This window comes from Bombina bombina, chromosome 1 (assembly GCF_027579735.1).
Source record: "Bombina bombina isolate aBomBom1 chromosome 1, aBomBom1.pri, whole genome shotgun sequence".
NCBI lineage: Eukaryota > Metazoa > Chordata > Amphibia > Anura > Bombinatoridae > Bombina > Bombina bombina.
In genome coordinates this window covers 757,204,486-757,223,747 of record NC_069499.1, presented here as the reverse complement: position 1 = coordinate 757,223,747, position 19,262 = coordinate 757,204,486, and the positions used below count along the sequence as shown (strand labels likewise).

At 36.8% G+C, this 19,262-nt stretch overlaps 1 protein-coding gene across 7 annotated transcripts in view; it reads left to right on the top strand.

Annotated features, from left to right (window-relative positions):
• Window positions 1-19,262, top strand: part of CAPN6 (calpain 6) — a 258,328-nt gene that overhangs the window by 220,888 nt on the left and 18,178 nt on the right. For all 7 annotated transcript variants that reach the window (XM_053699313.1, XM_053699314.1, XM_053699315.1 and 4 more), the window contains 3 exons: window positions 2,675-2,870; window positions 4,146-4,268; window positions 14,528-14,730. In XM_053699313.1, coding sequence (XP_053555288.1) covers window positions 2,675-2,870; window positions 4,146-4,268; window positions 14,528-14,730 — 522 coding nt within the window. The remainder of the gene's footprint in view (window positions 1-2,674; window positions 2,871-4,145; window positions 4,269-14,527; window positions 14,731-19,262) is intronic.

Sequence of the window (19,262 nt, the reverse complement as noted above, 5' to 3'; positions counted from 1 at the left end):
TATATATTTATATGTGTGTGTGTGTACCTATGTGATTATTTTTGTATGTGTATGTATGTGTGCAGTGTTTTAAACATATAGTTGAATAGAACATCATTGTTAAAAAGTTGGTGTAGAACTCCACTATTTGACCGTTGGCTTAGCGTTCCTTTGGTTTAGTGCTTGAGCTATACCAACATGAGCTTTTCAACAAGCCCCCATATAGGTCTAAGTGAGGGTTTTAGTGAGGAAGTGCACTATATGAAACACATCAGCAACGTTTCAAGATAAATTGCATTACAAAAAAAAGTTTTCTTTTAAACAAGATTTTTACATGGCTCTAAGACCGACAAGTGGGGTGTTCATAGAGTGTAAAAAAAAAGTTACAAATAAGCCAAGAATTTTTTATATGCAATATATATATATTGTAAAGTTGCTTAGAAAAGTATTAGAATGCCTTGTTAACACAACTGCAAACTGTAGGATGAAGAATAAGGTCACAGGAAATTGCATTTCAAACTCTTTATAGAGTATTAATCAAGATATATTTGGTAAGATCTCTATTTTCAAAGTGTTTTTTTTTGTGTGGAAACCTCTTAGGCAATATAGCATATAGACTTAAAATATTAAAGGTACAGTAAACACCTTATAATTACAAGACATTTTTATTGTGTTACTATAGAACAACATATCAGCCAAGTCTAAATGTTTATAAAACAAATTAACATCATTTTACTGCAATTGATTTCAATAGCCAAACTCCACCCACCATTTGCCCTATTTGGAGGAGCCAATCTGGGCTTTAGGCTGCAGACAACAAGGCTAACCGCTGTCATAATGTTAGTATAAAATGCATTGTTTTGCAGTTAACAGTTATAATCCTTTAGGGAAAGATATGTAGGAGAGTTAATCTTGAGAAGTTGGTAGGTGCATTTCAAGTGCTGAGAATTAGAAAATCAAAATTACATGAAAAGGGGGCAAGATAAATAATACAAATAAAATATTGCAAAGTTGTTTAATTATGTATAGTTAAACATTTTAAATAGAAATGTCAAGGGCCTCTATTTATCAAGGTCTGGCGGACCTGATCCGACAGTGCGGATCAGGTCCGCCAGACCTCGCTGAATACGGCGAGCAATACGCTCGCCGTATTCAGCATTGCACCAGCAGCTCACAAGCAACGCCGCCCCCTGCAGACTTGCCGCCACCAGCAGGGGGGTGTCAATCAACCCGATCGTACTCGATTGGGTTGATTTCCGGCGATGTCTGTCCGCCTGCTCAGAGCAGGCGGACAGGTTATGGAGCAGCGGTCTTTGTGACTGCTGCTTCATAACTGCTGTTTCTGGCGAGCCTGCAGGCTCGCCAGAAACACGGGGCATCAAGCTCCATTTGGAGCTTGATAGATAGGCCACAAGGTGTTTACATAGTAACATAATAACATAGTAGATGAGGTTGAAAAAAGACCAAAGTCCATCGAGTTCAACCTATACAAATATAAAATACTTACAAAAAGCTCCAGTTAAGCTTAAATAATCCCACTAAAAGGTGACCCATTTAATACAAGCAATCGTATTCATGAATTTTGTTTCTAGACAGAAATGTATCCATGTGGCATTCTCTACCTTCTTTGGTAATGAGTTCCACAATGTTATTGCTCTTACAGTGAAAAAACGTTTCCGTTGCAGGAGATTAAATCCCCTTTCCTCCAACCTTAAATTGTGACCTCTTGTCACAAACAATTTTCTTGGAATAAACAGAGATTCTACCATCTCTGTATATGGTCCTTGAATATATTTATATAAAGTAAGCATGTCACCTCTCAAGTGCCTTTTTTCTAAAGAAAACAGACCCCGTTTGGCTAGCCTCTCCTTATAGCTTAAATTCTCCATTCCCCTTATTAGCTTATTAGTTTCCAGACGATGATGCTTAGCTGTGTAAAAGAGTATAAAGGTAGTAGAAGCGTTATCTGATTTGTTAACAGGAGCCAGTGATGCAGAGAAAGATCAGCAACAGGAGTCTGCAAAACTGCAGAATTATACAGTATGTGAACAGGCCAGGGTCCAAACCAGAGAGGCAGTCCAAAACCAAGTGTCATGGTGAAGGGAAAAGGCAGTAGCAGAGGTCAGGGCACAAAGTCCATTAACTAACAAATCAGTCCTCAGGAAGCAGATCTTAGTAAAAGGGGTATAAAAAAAAGTGTAGCCCAAAAACTTTGCCAGAATTAGGTTCAGAATAACAGGCCAGGAACAGGAGCACTTCAGTATCCATGGGAATAACCAAGCACTGAATGGGAGTCTGATATGACCTTTTAACACCTCCCATTCAGGCTTTGTGCCAGGAACAGACCAGGTTGCCAGGTAATAAAGAGCACATACCGTATAGAACAGAAGACAGGAAGCACAACAGGACATCCGGAGAGCCATCCCGAGAGCCAACCGAGCTAAGCCAATTACTTAGCATGGCCCCTAGCTCTGTCTGCACCAGATATTCCATCCACTGCTGACAGCAGCACGGCCACAGTTGCGCTGAAGCACCCAGGCCTGCAGTAAGTACAGCGAGGCCCCTGCCATGCTGAGAGGCTGCACATTAACTTATTTTCCTAAATACTTTATCACTAAGCTCAAAGTGTAGCTGTAGGATTTCTGCATACTACTTTGAACATCTTGCATTCCTCAGTATATCTCTTATGCTGCAGGATGACTTTTGAAGATTGGTGCACAAACTTCACCCACGCTGATGTGTGTCGAATCATAAATACATCATGTCTAAGTCGCCACAAAACCTGGGAAAAGGCAGAGGCGCAAGGATCATGGACTAAAAATTCTGAGACTCTCTTAAATCGTTCCGGAGGATGCTATAATAATAAAGATACTTTCCTTCAGAACTCACAGGTGAATGAGATATTTGTGAACTGTATATACAGATATAGGACAAAACATTTTATGTATGGTTGAATGGAAGGCTCCAACCAAGGAGTGTGTGGCGCACAAATCATTGGCAAACACCTATATTAATGAATAAAGTTAATTGACTTGCCTATTACACTGCTAAATTGGATCTATAATATTTCAACAAATATGCTTTTAAAGGTTTAATCCAAAAATAGACTAATGCCAGGATACAGTTATATAAATGGAGGTAGACCAATTCATGCAAAATTATGTATAAATATATATATATATCACGTACAAAAGAAATGACGATCGCGCTATCCAATATACTATACTATATATATATATATATATATATATATATATATATATATATATATATATATATATATATATATATATATATATATAGGGCTACCTTGTGGTTTAAACATTTTTTGAAATATTTTGAATAATATTTATTTCATAATACATTAAGGGCCAGATTACAAGTGGAGCTATCTTGTGGTTTAAACATTTTTTGAAATATTTTGAATAATATTTATTTCATAATACATTAAGGGCCAGATTACAAGTGGAGCACAAACGTTTGCACGCAAACAATAAGGGGTTTATTGCGGGTGTTTGCACTCGTCGGGTTTACCGCTGGTATTATGAATTGAAAGTAAATGGCATCGCTTTGGCGATTTATGCTAGAATGATTACCGCGTCCTCAGAGCTCTAGTTAACTGTTTTGCGAACCGAAAACGTGTCACAAAACACATCAAAAAATACTTTACAAAGTAAAGATACATTCATAATAACAGCATCTAATAAAAATCATTAAAATAAAATATTGTACACAAACGTTATAAAGGCACAAAGATATGAGATCTCAGGTGTTAGAAAAAAAAAGCAGACAAAGAGTTTTAACGCTCGAGTGGGAGCGTTAATTAGCGCTCCACTTGTAATCTGGCCCTAAGTCGGTTTGTAAAAAATTAAACCTTCACAATTAAGCATTAACTCTTCATGTTTATATATTTATATATTATATCTTAGTTATTGTGTAAAACAATGAAAAATTATTACAGCACATACCGTTTAGACATAAAAACTGATTGTATCATTTTTATAGTCACCAAAAAGGTGTGATAACTCTAGTAATGGGATACATAAAAGGATTGGGCTCTCATTTAGTGGTATATTTTATATTAACATGCTTTACTCAAGTGTCTTTTTAATAGAATATTTGCATTGTGATTCCCTTCATCACAATATTGTTTCTAATTCCTTTAGTACCTGTTTGAAGTGAGGAAGAAAGAAGATAACGTATTAATTTCACTGCAGCAAAAAGACAACCGAGCTCTCAAGAAGGAGGGCAGAGGAGACTACTTCATCATAGGTTTTGAAATTTTTAAGGTATGAAAGTACAAGCAGCTAGTCTTACATTTATACTGAGGAAAGCTGTGGGCGGAGCCAAGCAGCCATTTTCGACTGCTAATAAACAATTATTTAAAAGTTTCATGCACTTCTTACAAGCTTATAAATGTGGAACCGTTGCAAGATGCTTGTCTGGTATGTAACAATAGCAATAAAGAATAAGTATTGGGTCTAGACCGTCTCTTTTAATATACAATGTAATATTTACATAATACCAATATTTTCTCACCTATATTTGCAATTTCCTTTTTTATTAACACTAAAAATGTTTCGGGCTCTCCAGTCTATATAAATCTACTTTCAGGGACCAGCTATACTAACTAAGCTGATTTTTAATCTTGCCTCAGCCTGGTTTTTGTCTGCTTCAGCTAGCCTTTACTTGTCAAGCCAGTAACAAAATCTGTATATCTCAAATATACAAAAATAGAATTAGACATAACTTCCAAAGATTGATGTAACTTTCAACTTTGATAAATAATGTATTTTGATCTGGCAATTAAACTAAATTGTAAATGAAAGTTGTTTTAATCACAAAGTGAAAAGAGCATCTGCGTATGGTTAAAAGAACACTGCACTGTAAAATGTGTTCCCCCTTAAAGGACATTAAACACCTCTTGGTTTTGTGTGGAAATTGTGTTTCCTGCCACCCTCCCTAGGAAGCCAAAATAGCAAAATCTGTAACCTTCAAATACTGCAAATTCGATTATCCTAGTTTATGAAAGTATAATCTAGATTTTATTAGACACATAGACGAGTATTTTGCATTACTTTCTTTACTACTCAGTATGCAGCACTTAAAAGTATAACAAGCATCATCAATACAATGATATTAAAACAGAACAGATAATAAAGAATAACAATAAGTATCTAAGGTGTATGCTAACTTATAACTCCAGGAAAAAAGTGACCAATCAGAATAGGAGTAGTGACCATAAACAGACCAATACGCAGTCAAACCTCCTCTTTCTTGTCTGATGCTCACGATTAAGGAATGTGAAAGAACAATAAAAAGTCCAAACAGTCCCAAACAACAAAGAATAAAATATGCAAAGAAGAAGCTGAAGATCTGGAGTGAGAACCTCTTGGGAATGAAAAATTTGTTTGAAGAAGGAAGTCTAGTCCAGGGTCCACTTGAAGGAAAACGGTCCTCTTGTGAAGAAGGCAGGAATCCAGAGGTGAGAAAAGGATTCTGTTCAGTTGGAAACTATCAAAACAAAATTCATTAATAAAATATGACCATAAAAGGGTGGGTAAAAACATTTGAGGTGGGAAAATACTTGTCTCTGTGTCTTTAATAAAATCTAGATTATACCTTCATAAAGTAGGATAATCTGAATTTTATTACAAGACCAGAGACTCCTATTTTGCAAGTTTAAAGTATCTTAAGAAAATAAATTTAGTGAGGCATGTTGAATGGGTCTGAAATAAAACTGTTTAAAAATAAAGTCCGAAGACCAATCTGCCGCTCTCAGAATTTGTTGAAGAGGAGCAGATTTCAAAAAGGCTTTCGAAGCAGCAGAACCTCTAACTGAATGAGCTGAGAAAGAAATATCAATCCCGGCTTCTTTCATGACCCATTTAACCCACCTCACGATGGCATGAGAAGGAACAAAGGAAATGAGAAGTTGATTGTCAGAAGGTTTTCTGAAAGACAAAGTTCTTGATTCATACGATTTCAAACATTCCACCACACATAGAGAAGGTTCAGAAGGAAGATAAGGATAGAAAATAGAAGTAGAAAGAGTCTTAGAGACAGAAAAAAGGTAACTCCCTCTGGAAAAAAAGCCATTTAGAATTCCAATCTAAGGCTTTGACATCAGAAACTCTTCTAAAAGATATTAAACAAAGAAGAGTAGCAAGTTTAGACGAAAGTTGTTTTAGGGACAAAGAAATATTATCAGGCCAGGATTTGAAAAGAGAAAAAATTAGATCCACATCCCAGAAAAACTCATGTTTAGGAATTGGAGGATGCTTTAATCTGATGGCCTTAAGCACCCTACAAACTAAAGGGTGTTTACCCACAGAAAGATTATTAATTAAATTATGTCTGGCAGAAATAGCCGAACGATGATGAGATCCCCAATCCGCCACTAAATTTGATTGAAAATTAAGGATCTGGTAGGGGAAAGAATTGATTTCTGTTTGTTCATAATAAAACCTAAAGATTCCAATAAGAAAATTGTAGAAGAGAGATGAACCATGAAGAGAGAGAAAATCCTGGTCCGTAATTAAGATGTCGTCCAAATAAATTATCAGACGAACACCCCGAAGTCTCAACCAAGTCACCACGGGTTTGAGTAATTTGGTGAAACTCCAAGGGGCAGAGGACAGACTAAAAGGAAGGCAGGTGAAATTCCAATATTGGTCCTCCCAACGGAAGGTCAAAAACGTCCAATGTTCTTGGGCGATTGGCACAGTTAGATAGGCGTCTGTAAGATCTAGACAAACCAACCAATAGTTTTCTCTTAAACATTCTCTCAGCAAATGTATACCTTCCATTTTGAAATTATGGTATGCATCATAAGCATTTAGGGATTTTAGATTTATAACCGGTCTGTATTGATTGTTTTTCTTTTTGACCAGAAATAAGTTGCTTAAATAGATATTGTGAGGCTGATGTATGGGGAGAATTGCTTTTTTGGAAAAAAGGGTTGAAATTTCGTTTTGGACTAGAATTTTGTCTTCTTGAGAGAAATGAATGGGCTGAGGAAGTTTTATCTGGATAGGAAGAGAGATGAATTCTATATGAATGCCTGATACTGCTTGAAGAACCCAAGGGTCCGTGGTGATTGAAACCAAATTTTGGCCAAATAAGGCAATTCTGTCACCAATTCTGCGAGAGGAAGAAAGAACATGGAGCTTGTCTTGCTCTTGCTCTGCCTCTGAAACCTCTTTGATTCCATGGACATCCTGAAAAAAAAGAGGTTGAGGGTTTTTGGAAGTTTCTTTGGTATGGTTATTAATATTGGGAAGGATAATGGGACTGGAAGTATTGAGACCTGGATAGGAAAGGTTGACGGCCGGGAAAGCGGCCTCTGCCTCTCCCGGCCCTGTCAGAGAAATTCTGGTTGGGGTAAAAAAAAATTCTTGACAGAATTAGAAAATGTATTAACATATTGGTTTATATCTTTTAAATAAGAGTCTCCAAACAAAAGGTCATTCTCATCAGAGGCAATATCATTAGAGGCGAAATCAGATATTTTTGGTTCAATTTTGCGCAAAATGTTGCGTCGTCTTTCAAGGGACATAGCAGTGTTAGTGTTACCCACAAAAGAGGAGTCTTTGAACCCATTCACGTATAATATAAGGATCCAAAGGGGAATTTTCTGCAACTCCTTGCTCTGATATCTCAAATAACTTAGTTAAAGGACCCACAGAATCAAGTAACTTGTCCTGACAGATCTTCCACAATCTGTCAATACCTTTCATTAGCTTATAACCTGGGGCACCAATACATTTTAAAATTTTTGGGTCAACCTCAGGGGTAATGGAAGCATTTTTGGGGAGTAAAGGGCAAGGACACTCCGCTCTCATTTTATTACGGGTTTGCTTTTTTAAAGGTTTTCAGAGTTGATAATCTATAAATTTTGCCACATCAATAGATGGACACCATTCAGCAGAACGAGGATGATGTAATTCATCTGTGTTAAATCAGGGGTTACCTAAGCAGTCAGTAAACTCAACTTCTTCCTCATTAAAATCTTTTAATTTCTTATGCTTTTTAACTGCAGGAGAATAATTTAAATTATCAGAATCATTATAAAGAGAATCTGAATTAATATCAGTATAATCTTCCTCATAGGAACTATTAGAATTTGAGGAAGCTATTTTCTCAAAGGATTTAATTTTTAATTTTTATTTTGAAATTACACTAGAATCTCCCATTTGGGTACACTTGGGATGCAGGGTTCTTTTGACAGCGGTTTTTGTTCCTTTGCTGTGAGGAATTGGTGTGTCAGAAAGTAGCTGACAAGACTTAGAAATAAGTTTTTTACTTGCTTTGATGGCAATAGAAGGATTTTTCCTTTTTAAAGATTTATTTGTCTCTTTAATACCCATTAATGAGGACATTTTATTATACAAACTATTCATGGATGAATCATTCATTGTTTGTACAGTTTAACCAGTTAAAGGAGTTGTACATTCTGGATTTTCAGATATTTTAACAAATAGATGAGAATATTTATATATATATATATATATATATATATATATATATATATATAAACAAATACTCCAAACTTAACACTATAGCTGTATTAAACAATTAAACCACCTAAAAAACAGAAATCTCTCTGACAGAAAAAAAAAAAAATTGCAAGAAAAATCGGCTTGAACAACTTAAACGACCAGATGGCAATGTAGGCTAGATAATGTCTAAGAAAACAAGCACTTAGCTGAAAGAAAAATATAGATGGCAACAAAGTTACTACAGATAACTGGAGTGTTGCGATGTCTGACTGAGAAGAAGTACTGCGTCAGAGCGAGTGGGCGGGAAAGGAGAAAGACGGCCCACAAAATTGCGGCAGGCGGAAGCGCACGACTACATAGGAGACGGAGGGGAAAACAAAAAATAATGAAGAAACGGTAAGATAGATAGATAAAATGGGACAATGAAATAAAACAAAAAATGGAAGTGCAACTAATCGGAAAAACAGCGAGAACCAGCCAAATAAAAAAGGCCAAAAAGAAAAAGGGGAAACCAATAAAACGGAAGCAAATAAAACAAAATAAAATAGATAACAATACCTATATTAGGATAAAATGAAAAATAAGATAATGACAACACATATACCATATATCGAAAACTGTAAATATTAGAGAGAAATATTTGCACTACTTTTCTCAAGCTGAGCAGCAAAAGAAAGGGGAGGTTTGGCTGCGTATTGGTCTGTTTATGGTCACTACTCCTATTCTGATTGGTCACTTTTTTCCTGGAGTTATAAGTTAGCATACACCTTAGCTACTTATTGTTATTCTTTATTATCTGTTCTGTTTTAATATCATTGTATTGATGATGCTTGCTATACTTTTAAGTGCTGCATACTGAGTAGTAATGAAAGTAATGCAAACTAGGAGTCTCTGGTCTTGTAATAAAATCAAATAAATATTATAAGCAATTTGTAGTATTTTTAAAATCTATCTTACAAAATATATTATTATTTATTATCTAATCTTCCCTTAACCCCTTCACTAACGGGAATGCCAGAGAAAAATGTACCCAAAATGCTGAATAATTTTTAGCATTTTTTCTATCACTGTTTTTCTATCACTGTTTCGATTTACAACCATTCCTCCTGGAACCTAACCCCGGTGTAAACTGAGGGCTACCTGTATATATATATATATATATATATATAAATATATATATATATATATATATATATATATATATATATATAGTATGTGTGTGTGTATATATATATATATATATATATATATATACACAGTATCCCACAAAAGTGAGTACACCCCTCACATTTTTGTAAATATTTTATTATATCTTTTCATGTGACAAAACCGAAGAAATTACACTTTGCTACAATGTAAAGTAGTGAGTGTACAGCCTGTATAAAAGTGTAAATTTGCTGTCCCCTCAAAATAACTCAACACACAAGAATTAATGTCTAAACCGTTGGCAACAAAAGTGAGTACATCCCTAAGTGGAAATGTCCAAATTGGGCCCAATCAGCCATTTTCCCTCCCCCGTGTCATGTGACTCATAAGTGTTACAAGGTCTCAGGTGTGAATGGGGAGCAGGTGTGTTAAATTTGGTGTTATCGCTCTCACACTCTCTCATACTGGTCACTGGAAGTTCAACATGGCACCTCATGGCGAAGAACTCTCTGAGGATCTAAAAATAAGAATTGTTGCTCTACATTAAGATGGCCTAGGCTATAAGAAGATTGACAAGACCCTGAAACTGAGCTGCAGCAGGTTGGGCAAGACTATACAGTGGTTTCACAGGACAGGTTCCACTTAGAACAGACCTCGCCATGGTCGACCAAAGAAGTTGAGTGCACATGCTCAGTGTTATATCCAGAGGTTGTCTTTAGGAAATAGACATATGAGTGCTGCCAGCATTGCTGCAGAGGTTGAAGGGGTGGGGGGTCAGCCTGTCAGTTCTCAGACCATACGCCACACACTGCAACAAATTGGTCTGCATGGCTGCCATCCCAGAAGAAAGCCTCTTCTAAAGATGATGCACAAGAAAGCCTGCAAACAGTTTGCTGAAGACAACCAGACTAAGGACATGGATTACTGGAACCATGTCCTGTGGTCTGATGAGACCAAGATAAACTTATTTGATTCAGATGGTGTCAAGTGTGTGTGGCGGCAACCAGGTGAGGAGTACAAAGACAAGTGTGTCTTGCCTCCAGTCAAGCATGGTGGTGGGAGTGTCATGCTCTGGGCCTGCATGAGTGCTGCTGGCACTGGGGAGCTACAGTTCATTGAGGGAACCATAAATGCCAATTTGTACTGTGACATACTGAAGCAGAGCATGATCCCCTCCCATCGGAGACTGGGCCGCAGGCCAGTATTCCAACATGATAACGACCCCAAACACACCTCTAAGACGACCACTGCCTTGCTAAAGAAGCTGAGGGTAAAGGTGATGGACTGGCCAAGCATGTCTCCAGACTTTATCCCTATTGAGCATCTGTGGGGCATCCTCAAACAGAATGTGGGGGAGCACAAGGTCTCTAACATCCACCAACTCTGTGATATCGTCATGGAGGAGTGGAAGAGGACTCCAGTGGCAATCTGTGAAGCTCTGGTGAACTCCATGCCCAAGAGGGTTAAGGTAGTGCTGGAAAATAATGGTGGCCACACAATATATTGACACTTTGGGCCCAATTTGGACATTTTCACCTAGGGGTGTACTCACTTTTGTTGCCAACGGTTTAGGTGTGTTGAGTTATTTTTAGGGGACGGCAAATTTACAATGTTATACAGGCTGTACACTCACTACTTTACATTGTAGCAAAGTGTCATTTCTTCAGTGTTGTCACATGAAAAGATATAATAAAATATTTACAAACGTGAGGGGTGTACTCACTTTTGTGGGATACTGTATATATATATATATCCACACACACACACACATATATATATATATATAGTATATAAATATTAAGTATCTAAAAATGGTGATATGCTTTTATGCAGATGTGGGATCTTTTTAAAGATCTCATCGCTGTATACCTTATTTCCTTTGGTTTGGTGCCTGCCCAAAGCAAAAGAGATTGTGAATGTGTTGTGGCATAATGTAATGGGATGTTATTTTTATTTCTTGCATTTTAAACATGCTTCTGATGAAAAGTTTGACCTGCATCTATGCATTATATAGATCCCAACGCTGTGTCACCACTGAGTGCATTTATGAGTCTATTACCTCCCAAGATCTGTGACTTTTTACAAGGTGGCCTTTTAAAATAGTGACGTCCTTCATTTTCTGATTAATAACTGTCAGTCTGTCTTGCCCTATTTTAAAATAGTTGCATGTACCTTACACAATGAGAGATATGTGTGCCTTACTCCAAGATGGCTATTTGTGGCAGTTATATGTGCTTTTCAAGATAGATGTTTGTAGCAAAAATGCTTCTAGTAAACGTTATTATTGGTCTTTAGCAGCATACGCACATATGGTTTGAGGGCCCGTGCACCAGTATTCAAACACCACACCTTCTCAGAGAGTCAGCAGGGACACAATACACACCACCGCCAGGTCTCTGACCTTGAATACTGGTGCACAGGTCTCACAGCATATGTGCGTATGCCACTGAAAAACAGTAATAACTTTTACTTAAACATTGTTGCTAATGGAACTATATTGCAAAACTGTTTCTATTTAAAATTGAAATGTGCCCATGCATATTTCAATTTCGACCTTTCTATCCCTTTAAATCTATATAGTTGTCTGTGCCTTTTTACAAGATGGCAAACAGTAGCTTATATCTAGATAGCTGCCTGTGCCTCTTTCCAAGGTTACCTGTGCCTTACACATAGATTATTATAAATATGAAATGGGGTGGGGGGGTGCTTTGCCTTAAAATGCCCAGGCCTATTTTTGGTCCCAGTCCGGCCCTGTTAGGAACAGCTCTCTCGGCTGTCACTTTACAGCCAAGACTGCTGCAGCTTCCTGAAGCTGCGACGTCTATATACGTTATGCGGTACAATATATGCGGTACAATATATATATCAGGTTAAGGGGTTAATGTGTTCCCAATCACTTATACCAGCTTCACAGTAAAAAATGGAAGATAAATTGAACCTTTAAGTTTATTTTTTTATTCAATATAACTGCTCGTTGGAAGCATTGTTTATTGCTCTTAAAGACCTGTTCATGTAAATGGACTGACTCTACAGAAAAGTAGACCTGCTCATGTTATCACTCTTTGTATTAACAAATACCAATAACAGCTATTTTAGATGCAACAATCTCTAAAGAATCTGGTTCCCAGGGTAAAATTCCAAAAGGTGCCCCCTCCAAAATTCTAAATTGCAACCTTCCATGTCTCAGTGTCATTTATTTTTAAATGAAATACCCACAGGGACACCTACATTTGCTCACTTACACCGGCACCTCTAGACGTCCACATGTGCACAAACACACAGGCACACATAGACATCCACTTGCACACAGACAAACATCCACATAGACAATAAAGGGGAAAAAGATATACACAGGCAACCACATATGTTGAGATAGAAGCTTTGGGGATTTTTTTTAGAAATAGTATTATAATTCCAACAGCTTTTGAATCAGAGTTAAATGGTGAGGGTGTTGATATTGGTTTTCAAACTGGAATTTCCAGTCCCCTTCTTTACAATACTTTTACACTGGGGTTTGACTTTGACACAAGTTTAGCAATGCAGAAAATGGTGCATTATCCCCCTGTGCTTTACAAATTAACTTTTAATATAGACACCAGTTCAAAAATGTAGGACCCATGAAAAAAAAAAGGTTTACAGAATAGTATGTGTAAAGATAAATTGAACCTTTAAGTTTATTTTTTTATTCAATATAACTGCTCGTTGGAAGCATTGTTTATTGCTCTTAAAGACCTGTTCATGTAAATGGACTGACTCTACAGAAAAGTAGACCTGCTCATGTTATCACTCTTTGTATTAACAAATACCAATAACAGCTATTTTAGATGCAACAATCTCTAAAGAATCTGGTTCCCAGGGTAAAATTCCAAAAGGTGCCCCCTCCAAAATTCTAAATTGCAACCTTCCATGTCTCAGTGTCATTTATTTTTAAATGAAATACCCACAGGGACACCTACATTTGCTCACTTACACCGGCACCTCTAGACGTCCACATGTGCACAAACACACAGGCACACATAGACATCCACTTGCACACAGACAAACATCCACATAGACAATAAAGGGGAAAAAGATATACACAGGCAACCACATATGTTGAGATAGAAGCTTTGGGGATTTTTTTTAGAAATAGTATTATAATTCCAACAGCTTTTGAATCAGAGTTAAATGGTGAGGGTGTTGATATTGGTTTTCAAACTGGAATTTCCAGTCCCCTTCTTTACAATACTTTTACACTGGGGTTTGACTTTGACACAAGTTTAGCAATGCAGAAAATGGTGCATTATCCCCCTGTGCTTTACAAATTAACTTTTAATATAGACACCAGTTCAAAAATGTAGGACCCATGAAAAAAAAAAGGTTTACAGAATAGTATGTGTAAAGAAAGCAACTGATAAAAACACCTATTATACCCCCTAAATAAACTTAATATTTAATATTTTATCGGCACTGTAAACAATAAAAGTATAAAAAATATATACAGAGGGCCCAAATATCTCCCATACAGAAAAAATATTATAGAAAGAAACAATAATGTGATACACACGTTCCATGATTTTGATTGCACATTAGCATGCTATAACAGTAAAAGGATGTGCTTTTTTTATATAAGGAACATTAAAATTGCATTGGTTACATTAATTTTAACCAAAAACTTCTATTACCCAGTCATGTGTTACTGTTTGCACAAGGAGAAGTGCAAAATAACACACCACAATTTATTTATTGCACTAGCTCATAGTAAGCTGGGATTAGTAATTCAAAAATTACTGTTCTAGACCTGTACCAATAGCCAACACAGAAAGGGATACAAGTGTGTTCTATTAAGGAGTGACACTATTTTGCACCAGTTTTTTATGTTTTCACTTTGCAACGGAGATTCCATATTTTCAATACTCCAGGTGGAACAAAATAGAAAGTATCGTATTCACAAGCTTGAGGGACAAGAGAGGACTGCATTCTCCACCTATAAGAATCTGAGGTCTGTATTCCTACGGAAGAGATTGAAGAGTGGCAAATACGTCATCATTCCTACCACTTTCCTACCTGGTATCACCAGCGACTTTGTACTCAGACTATTTACAGATGAACCTTCCAAATTCAGGTATTTGACATATAAAATTTGCCACCATTATTTTTTCTGAAATAAGTATGTTCTTGTTTTCACACTTGATTAAGATGCAGATATGTACTTTAATTTAATGTGCTTTAATTTAAAAGGAACAGCAAACACCTTGAAGTCCTAATATACAATATTTATGGCTAGATTACAAGTGGAGCACAAATTAATGCTCAAGCTAGAATTTAGATTTTTGCGCTCGTATTATGAGTTGAAAGTAAACTGTTTTCGCTCTTGCGCTAACCAGACGAGTGCAAAAAGCCGAAGTTCGAATATCGCGTGCACATATATTTCACCAAAGAAGTTAATGAAGAAAAAAAAAACACCCCACTCTCACACAAACATGATTGCATATTCTCATTTCTACTAACTTAACAAGAAAATATGAATATTTCACATTCCAATGTTCTTGTTCTATTTATTCATAAATAAATATTTATAGGTATAGATATATACAGATATATATATAGGAATATCTATTTATAAATACATAGAACATATTCTGCTATGTGCAGAACATTGGAATGTGAAATATTTACAGTAAATACATAGTTAAAAAAAACTTTATTAGAACTTAATGTTGCACATTATGTAAATATGCTTTTACACGTTTTCGTCTACCTAACGGCAAAGGGCTCTAATGCACATTATATATATATATATATATATATATATATATATATATATATATATATATATACATACACACACACACACATAGAGAAGTACACTCACAGGAATGAACAACCAGCTAAACAGCATTATAAACCTAATAAAATAATCACACAACACAGACTTTTCTTGCATTTTTCTGCAAACAGTTCTTTCTATGCATTCCAATCTGGACTGATTTATAGACAGGAAGATCTTGTTCCTTTGCAAGCTGCTCGATAGCTCAGGTCTGGTTAAACTGATTAATTTTAGTTTGCTTGGCTTGCATATCTTTGCTGCAACACAAGCGGACAGCTCAACCTACTGGCTATTTTAATCAATGCACTGCTTCTCAATGCTTTTCAATAGCAGTCACATGACTGAAAAAAAAGGTTGTTATTCTGAAACGGTGTAAATTGAACCGTTGTAAACTGAGGGCTACCTGTATATAAAAGTGCACTCACAGGAACAAACAACTGGCTCAGTACCATTGTTAGCCTGTTCTATGGCGATTTACCACCTGGGTGCAACTTCTTTTAGCCCAGTAATGCTTTTCACAGAGTAGAACTCTCCTGTAGTATATCAGGCTGATCCCGCCTATTACGGTCAGTCCAGCACCGAAATACCAGGAAATTCCTCTCTGAACAAGGAACACAGCAACCCCATACAATCGTTTCAGCCTTCATTGGGCCTCGTCAGTGAGGTGTAGCCATATTCCTCTAAGCCTGGGATTTCGGAATTGCCTGGTATTTCGGTGCTGGACTGACCGTAATAGGTGGGATCAGACTGATATACTACAGGAAAGTTCTACTCTGTGAAAAGCATTACTGGGCTAAAAAGCTGCACCTAGGTGGTAAATCGCCATAGAACAGGCTAACAATGGTACTGAGCCAGTTGTTTGTTCCTGTGAGTGCACTTTTATATACAGGTAGCCCTCAGTTTACAACGGTTCAATTTACACCGTTTCAGAATAGCAACCTTTTTTTTCAGTCATGTGACTGCTATTGAAAAGCATTGAGAAGCAGTGCATTGATTAAAATAGCCAGTAGGTTGAGCTGTCCGCTTGTGTTGCAGCAAAGATATGCAAGCCAAGCAAACTAAAATTAATCAGTTTAACCAGACCTGAGCTATCGAGCAGCTTGCAAAGGAACAAGATCTTCCTGTCTATAAATCAGTCCAGATTGGAATGCATAGAAAGAACTGTTTGCAGAAAAATGCAAGAAAAGTCTGTGTTGTGTGATTATTTTATTAGGTTTATAATGCTGTTTAGCAAATGTTTTTGTTCATTTAACTTAGTTTAATTATATATTCTGTGTTGTGTGATTATTTTATTAGGTTTATAATACTGTTTAGCATTTAAAGTCTTCATTTCAAAGCTTTAAAAATAACGTATTAGGTGTTACTTATGCCAATTTTGAGAGGAGCTTGGAACCTAAATCCCTCACTTCCCATTGACTTACATTATAAACTGGGTTTCAATTTACAACGGTTTCGATTTACAACCATTCCTTCTGGAACCTAACCCCGGCGTAAACTGAGGGCTACCTGTATATATATATATATATATATATATATATATATATATACACATACATCTTTAGACATGTATATCTATGTATCTCAATGTTAAATCCCTTTGTATGAGACCTTATATCTTTGAGCCCTTATAAGTATTGTGTGCAATATTTTTTTTTTAAATATATTTTTTAGATGGTGTTATTGTGCGTATAACTACTTTGTAATGTATTTTTTATGTGTTTTGTTCCACTTTTTTGTTTAAAAAAACAATTAACCACAGCTCTGAGGACGCGGTAATCATTCTAACGTAAATCGCAATTGAACTTAAGTGATCGTGTTTACTTTCAGCTTGTAATACCAGCGGAATCTAACCTGTGCACAAACGATCACGACAACCTGATATCGCTTGTATGCAATCGTTTGCGCTCCACTCGTAACCTGGCCCTTAGTTGGGTATAATAAAACAACTTATCATTATACTTTCATTATTAATTTTTCCCCCTTGTCATTTAATTTAGCTCTGAAAATGGTGAATTTTTAAATCTTAGAGCTGGAAATTAACACTGCAGATGTCTCAAGGCTATCCCTGCTACATATCTTTCTCTAATTGGTTTTGACAGATAACAATTGCACAATAATTCCTTATATACTAATATAATGACAATAGTTAGCTTTGTTGTCTGCAGACTCAAGTCCATATAGGCTACTCCATATAAAGCAAATGGTGGGTGGAGTTTGGCTGTTGAAAAAAAAATTGTTAATTTGTTTTAGAAAAAATTGTAGGCTTGGCTGATATGTTATTGTATAGCAAGACAACAGAAGTGTCTTATAATTACACATTTCTGTCCCTTTAAGAGATAATCAGCTTTAAAAATTGACCATTTAGAAACTAGTTTTGGGAATCAATGGTGAAATAAGACCTGAAAATATTTACTTTTCTAAAAACTATAAGAAGGTGAAGTCTTAAAATTACTAACAAGCTTCTCATACTAATTTTACAGCTGTTCTTGTTAATTTGTGATGCCCTTTTAAATAATAAAGCTACACACTACAATAATGATATATGTACATACACACACAGTATCCCACAAAAGTGAGTACACCCCTCACATTTTTGTAAATATTTTATTATATCTTTTCATGTGACAACACTGAATAAATGACACTTTGCTACAATGTAAAGTAGTGAGTGTACAGCCTGTATAACAGTGTACATTTGCTGTCCCCTCAAAATAACTCAACACACAGCTATTAATGTCTAAACCGTTGGCAATAAAAGTGAGTACACCCCTAAGTGGAAATGTCCAAATTAAGCACAATTAGACATTCCCCCCCCCCCCCCCGGTGTCATGTGAATTGTTAGTGTTACAAGATCTTAGGTGTGAATGGGGAGCAGGTGTGTTAAATTTGGTGTTATCGCTCTCACCCTCTTTCATACTGGTCACTGGAAGTTAAACATGGCACCTCATGTAGGGTTGCCACCTGTCCCTTAAAATACAGAACACTTATAAGTTACACATGCTGCAGGGTGTGCAGGGAGGAATATGAATAGTGCTGTCCAGAAACACAATACATGTTCCTCCCTGCACACCCTGCAGCATGTGTAACTCAAGTGTCCAGGAAAACATGGCTGAGATGGCAACCCTAACCTCATGGCAAAGAACTCTCTGAGGATCTGAAAAAAATAATTGTTGCTCTACATAAATGTGATCTAGGCTATAAGAAGATTGCCAAGACCCTGAAACTGAGCTGCAGCACGGTGGGCAAGGCCATACAGCGGTTTCACAGGACAGGTTTGACTTAGAACAGGTCTCGCCATGGTCGACTCAAGTTGAGTGCACATGCTCAGCATCCTATCCAGACGTTGTCTTTGGGAAATAGACGTAAGAGTGCTGCAGAGGTTGAAGGGGTGGAGGGTCAGCCTGTCAGTGCTCAGACCATACGCTGCACACCAGAAGGAAGCCTCTTCTAAAGATGATGCACAAGAAAGCCCGCAAACAGTTTGCCTAAGACAAGCAGACTAAAGACATGGATTACTGGAATCATGTCCTGTAGTCCAATGAGACCAAGATACATTTATTTGGTTCAGATAGTGTCAAGCGTGTGTGGCAGCAACGGTGAGGAGTACAAAGACAAGTGTGTTCTGCCTACAGTCAAGCATGGTGGTGGGAGTGTCATGGTCTGGGCCTGCATGAGTGCTGCTGGCACTGGGGAGCTACAGTTCATTGAGGGAACCATGAATGCCAACATGTACTGTGACATACTGAAGCAGAGCATAATCCCCTCCCTTTGGAAACTGGGCCGCAGGGCAATATTCTAAAACGATAACGACCCCAAACACACCTCCA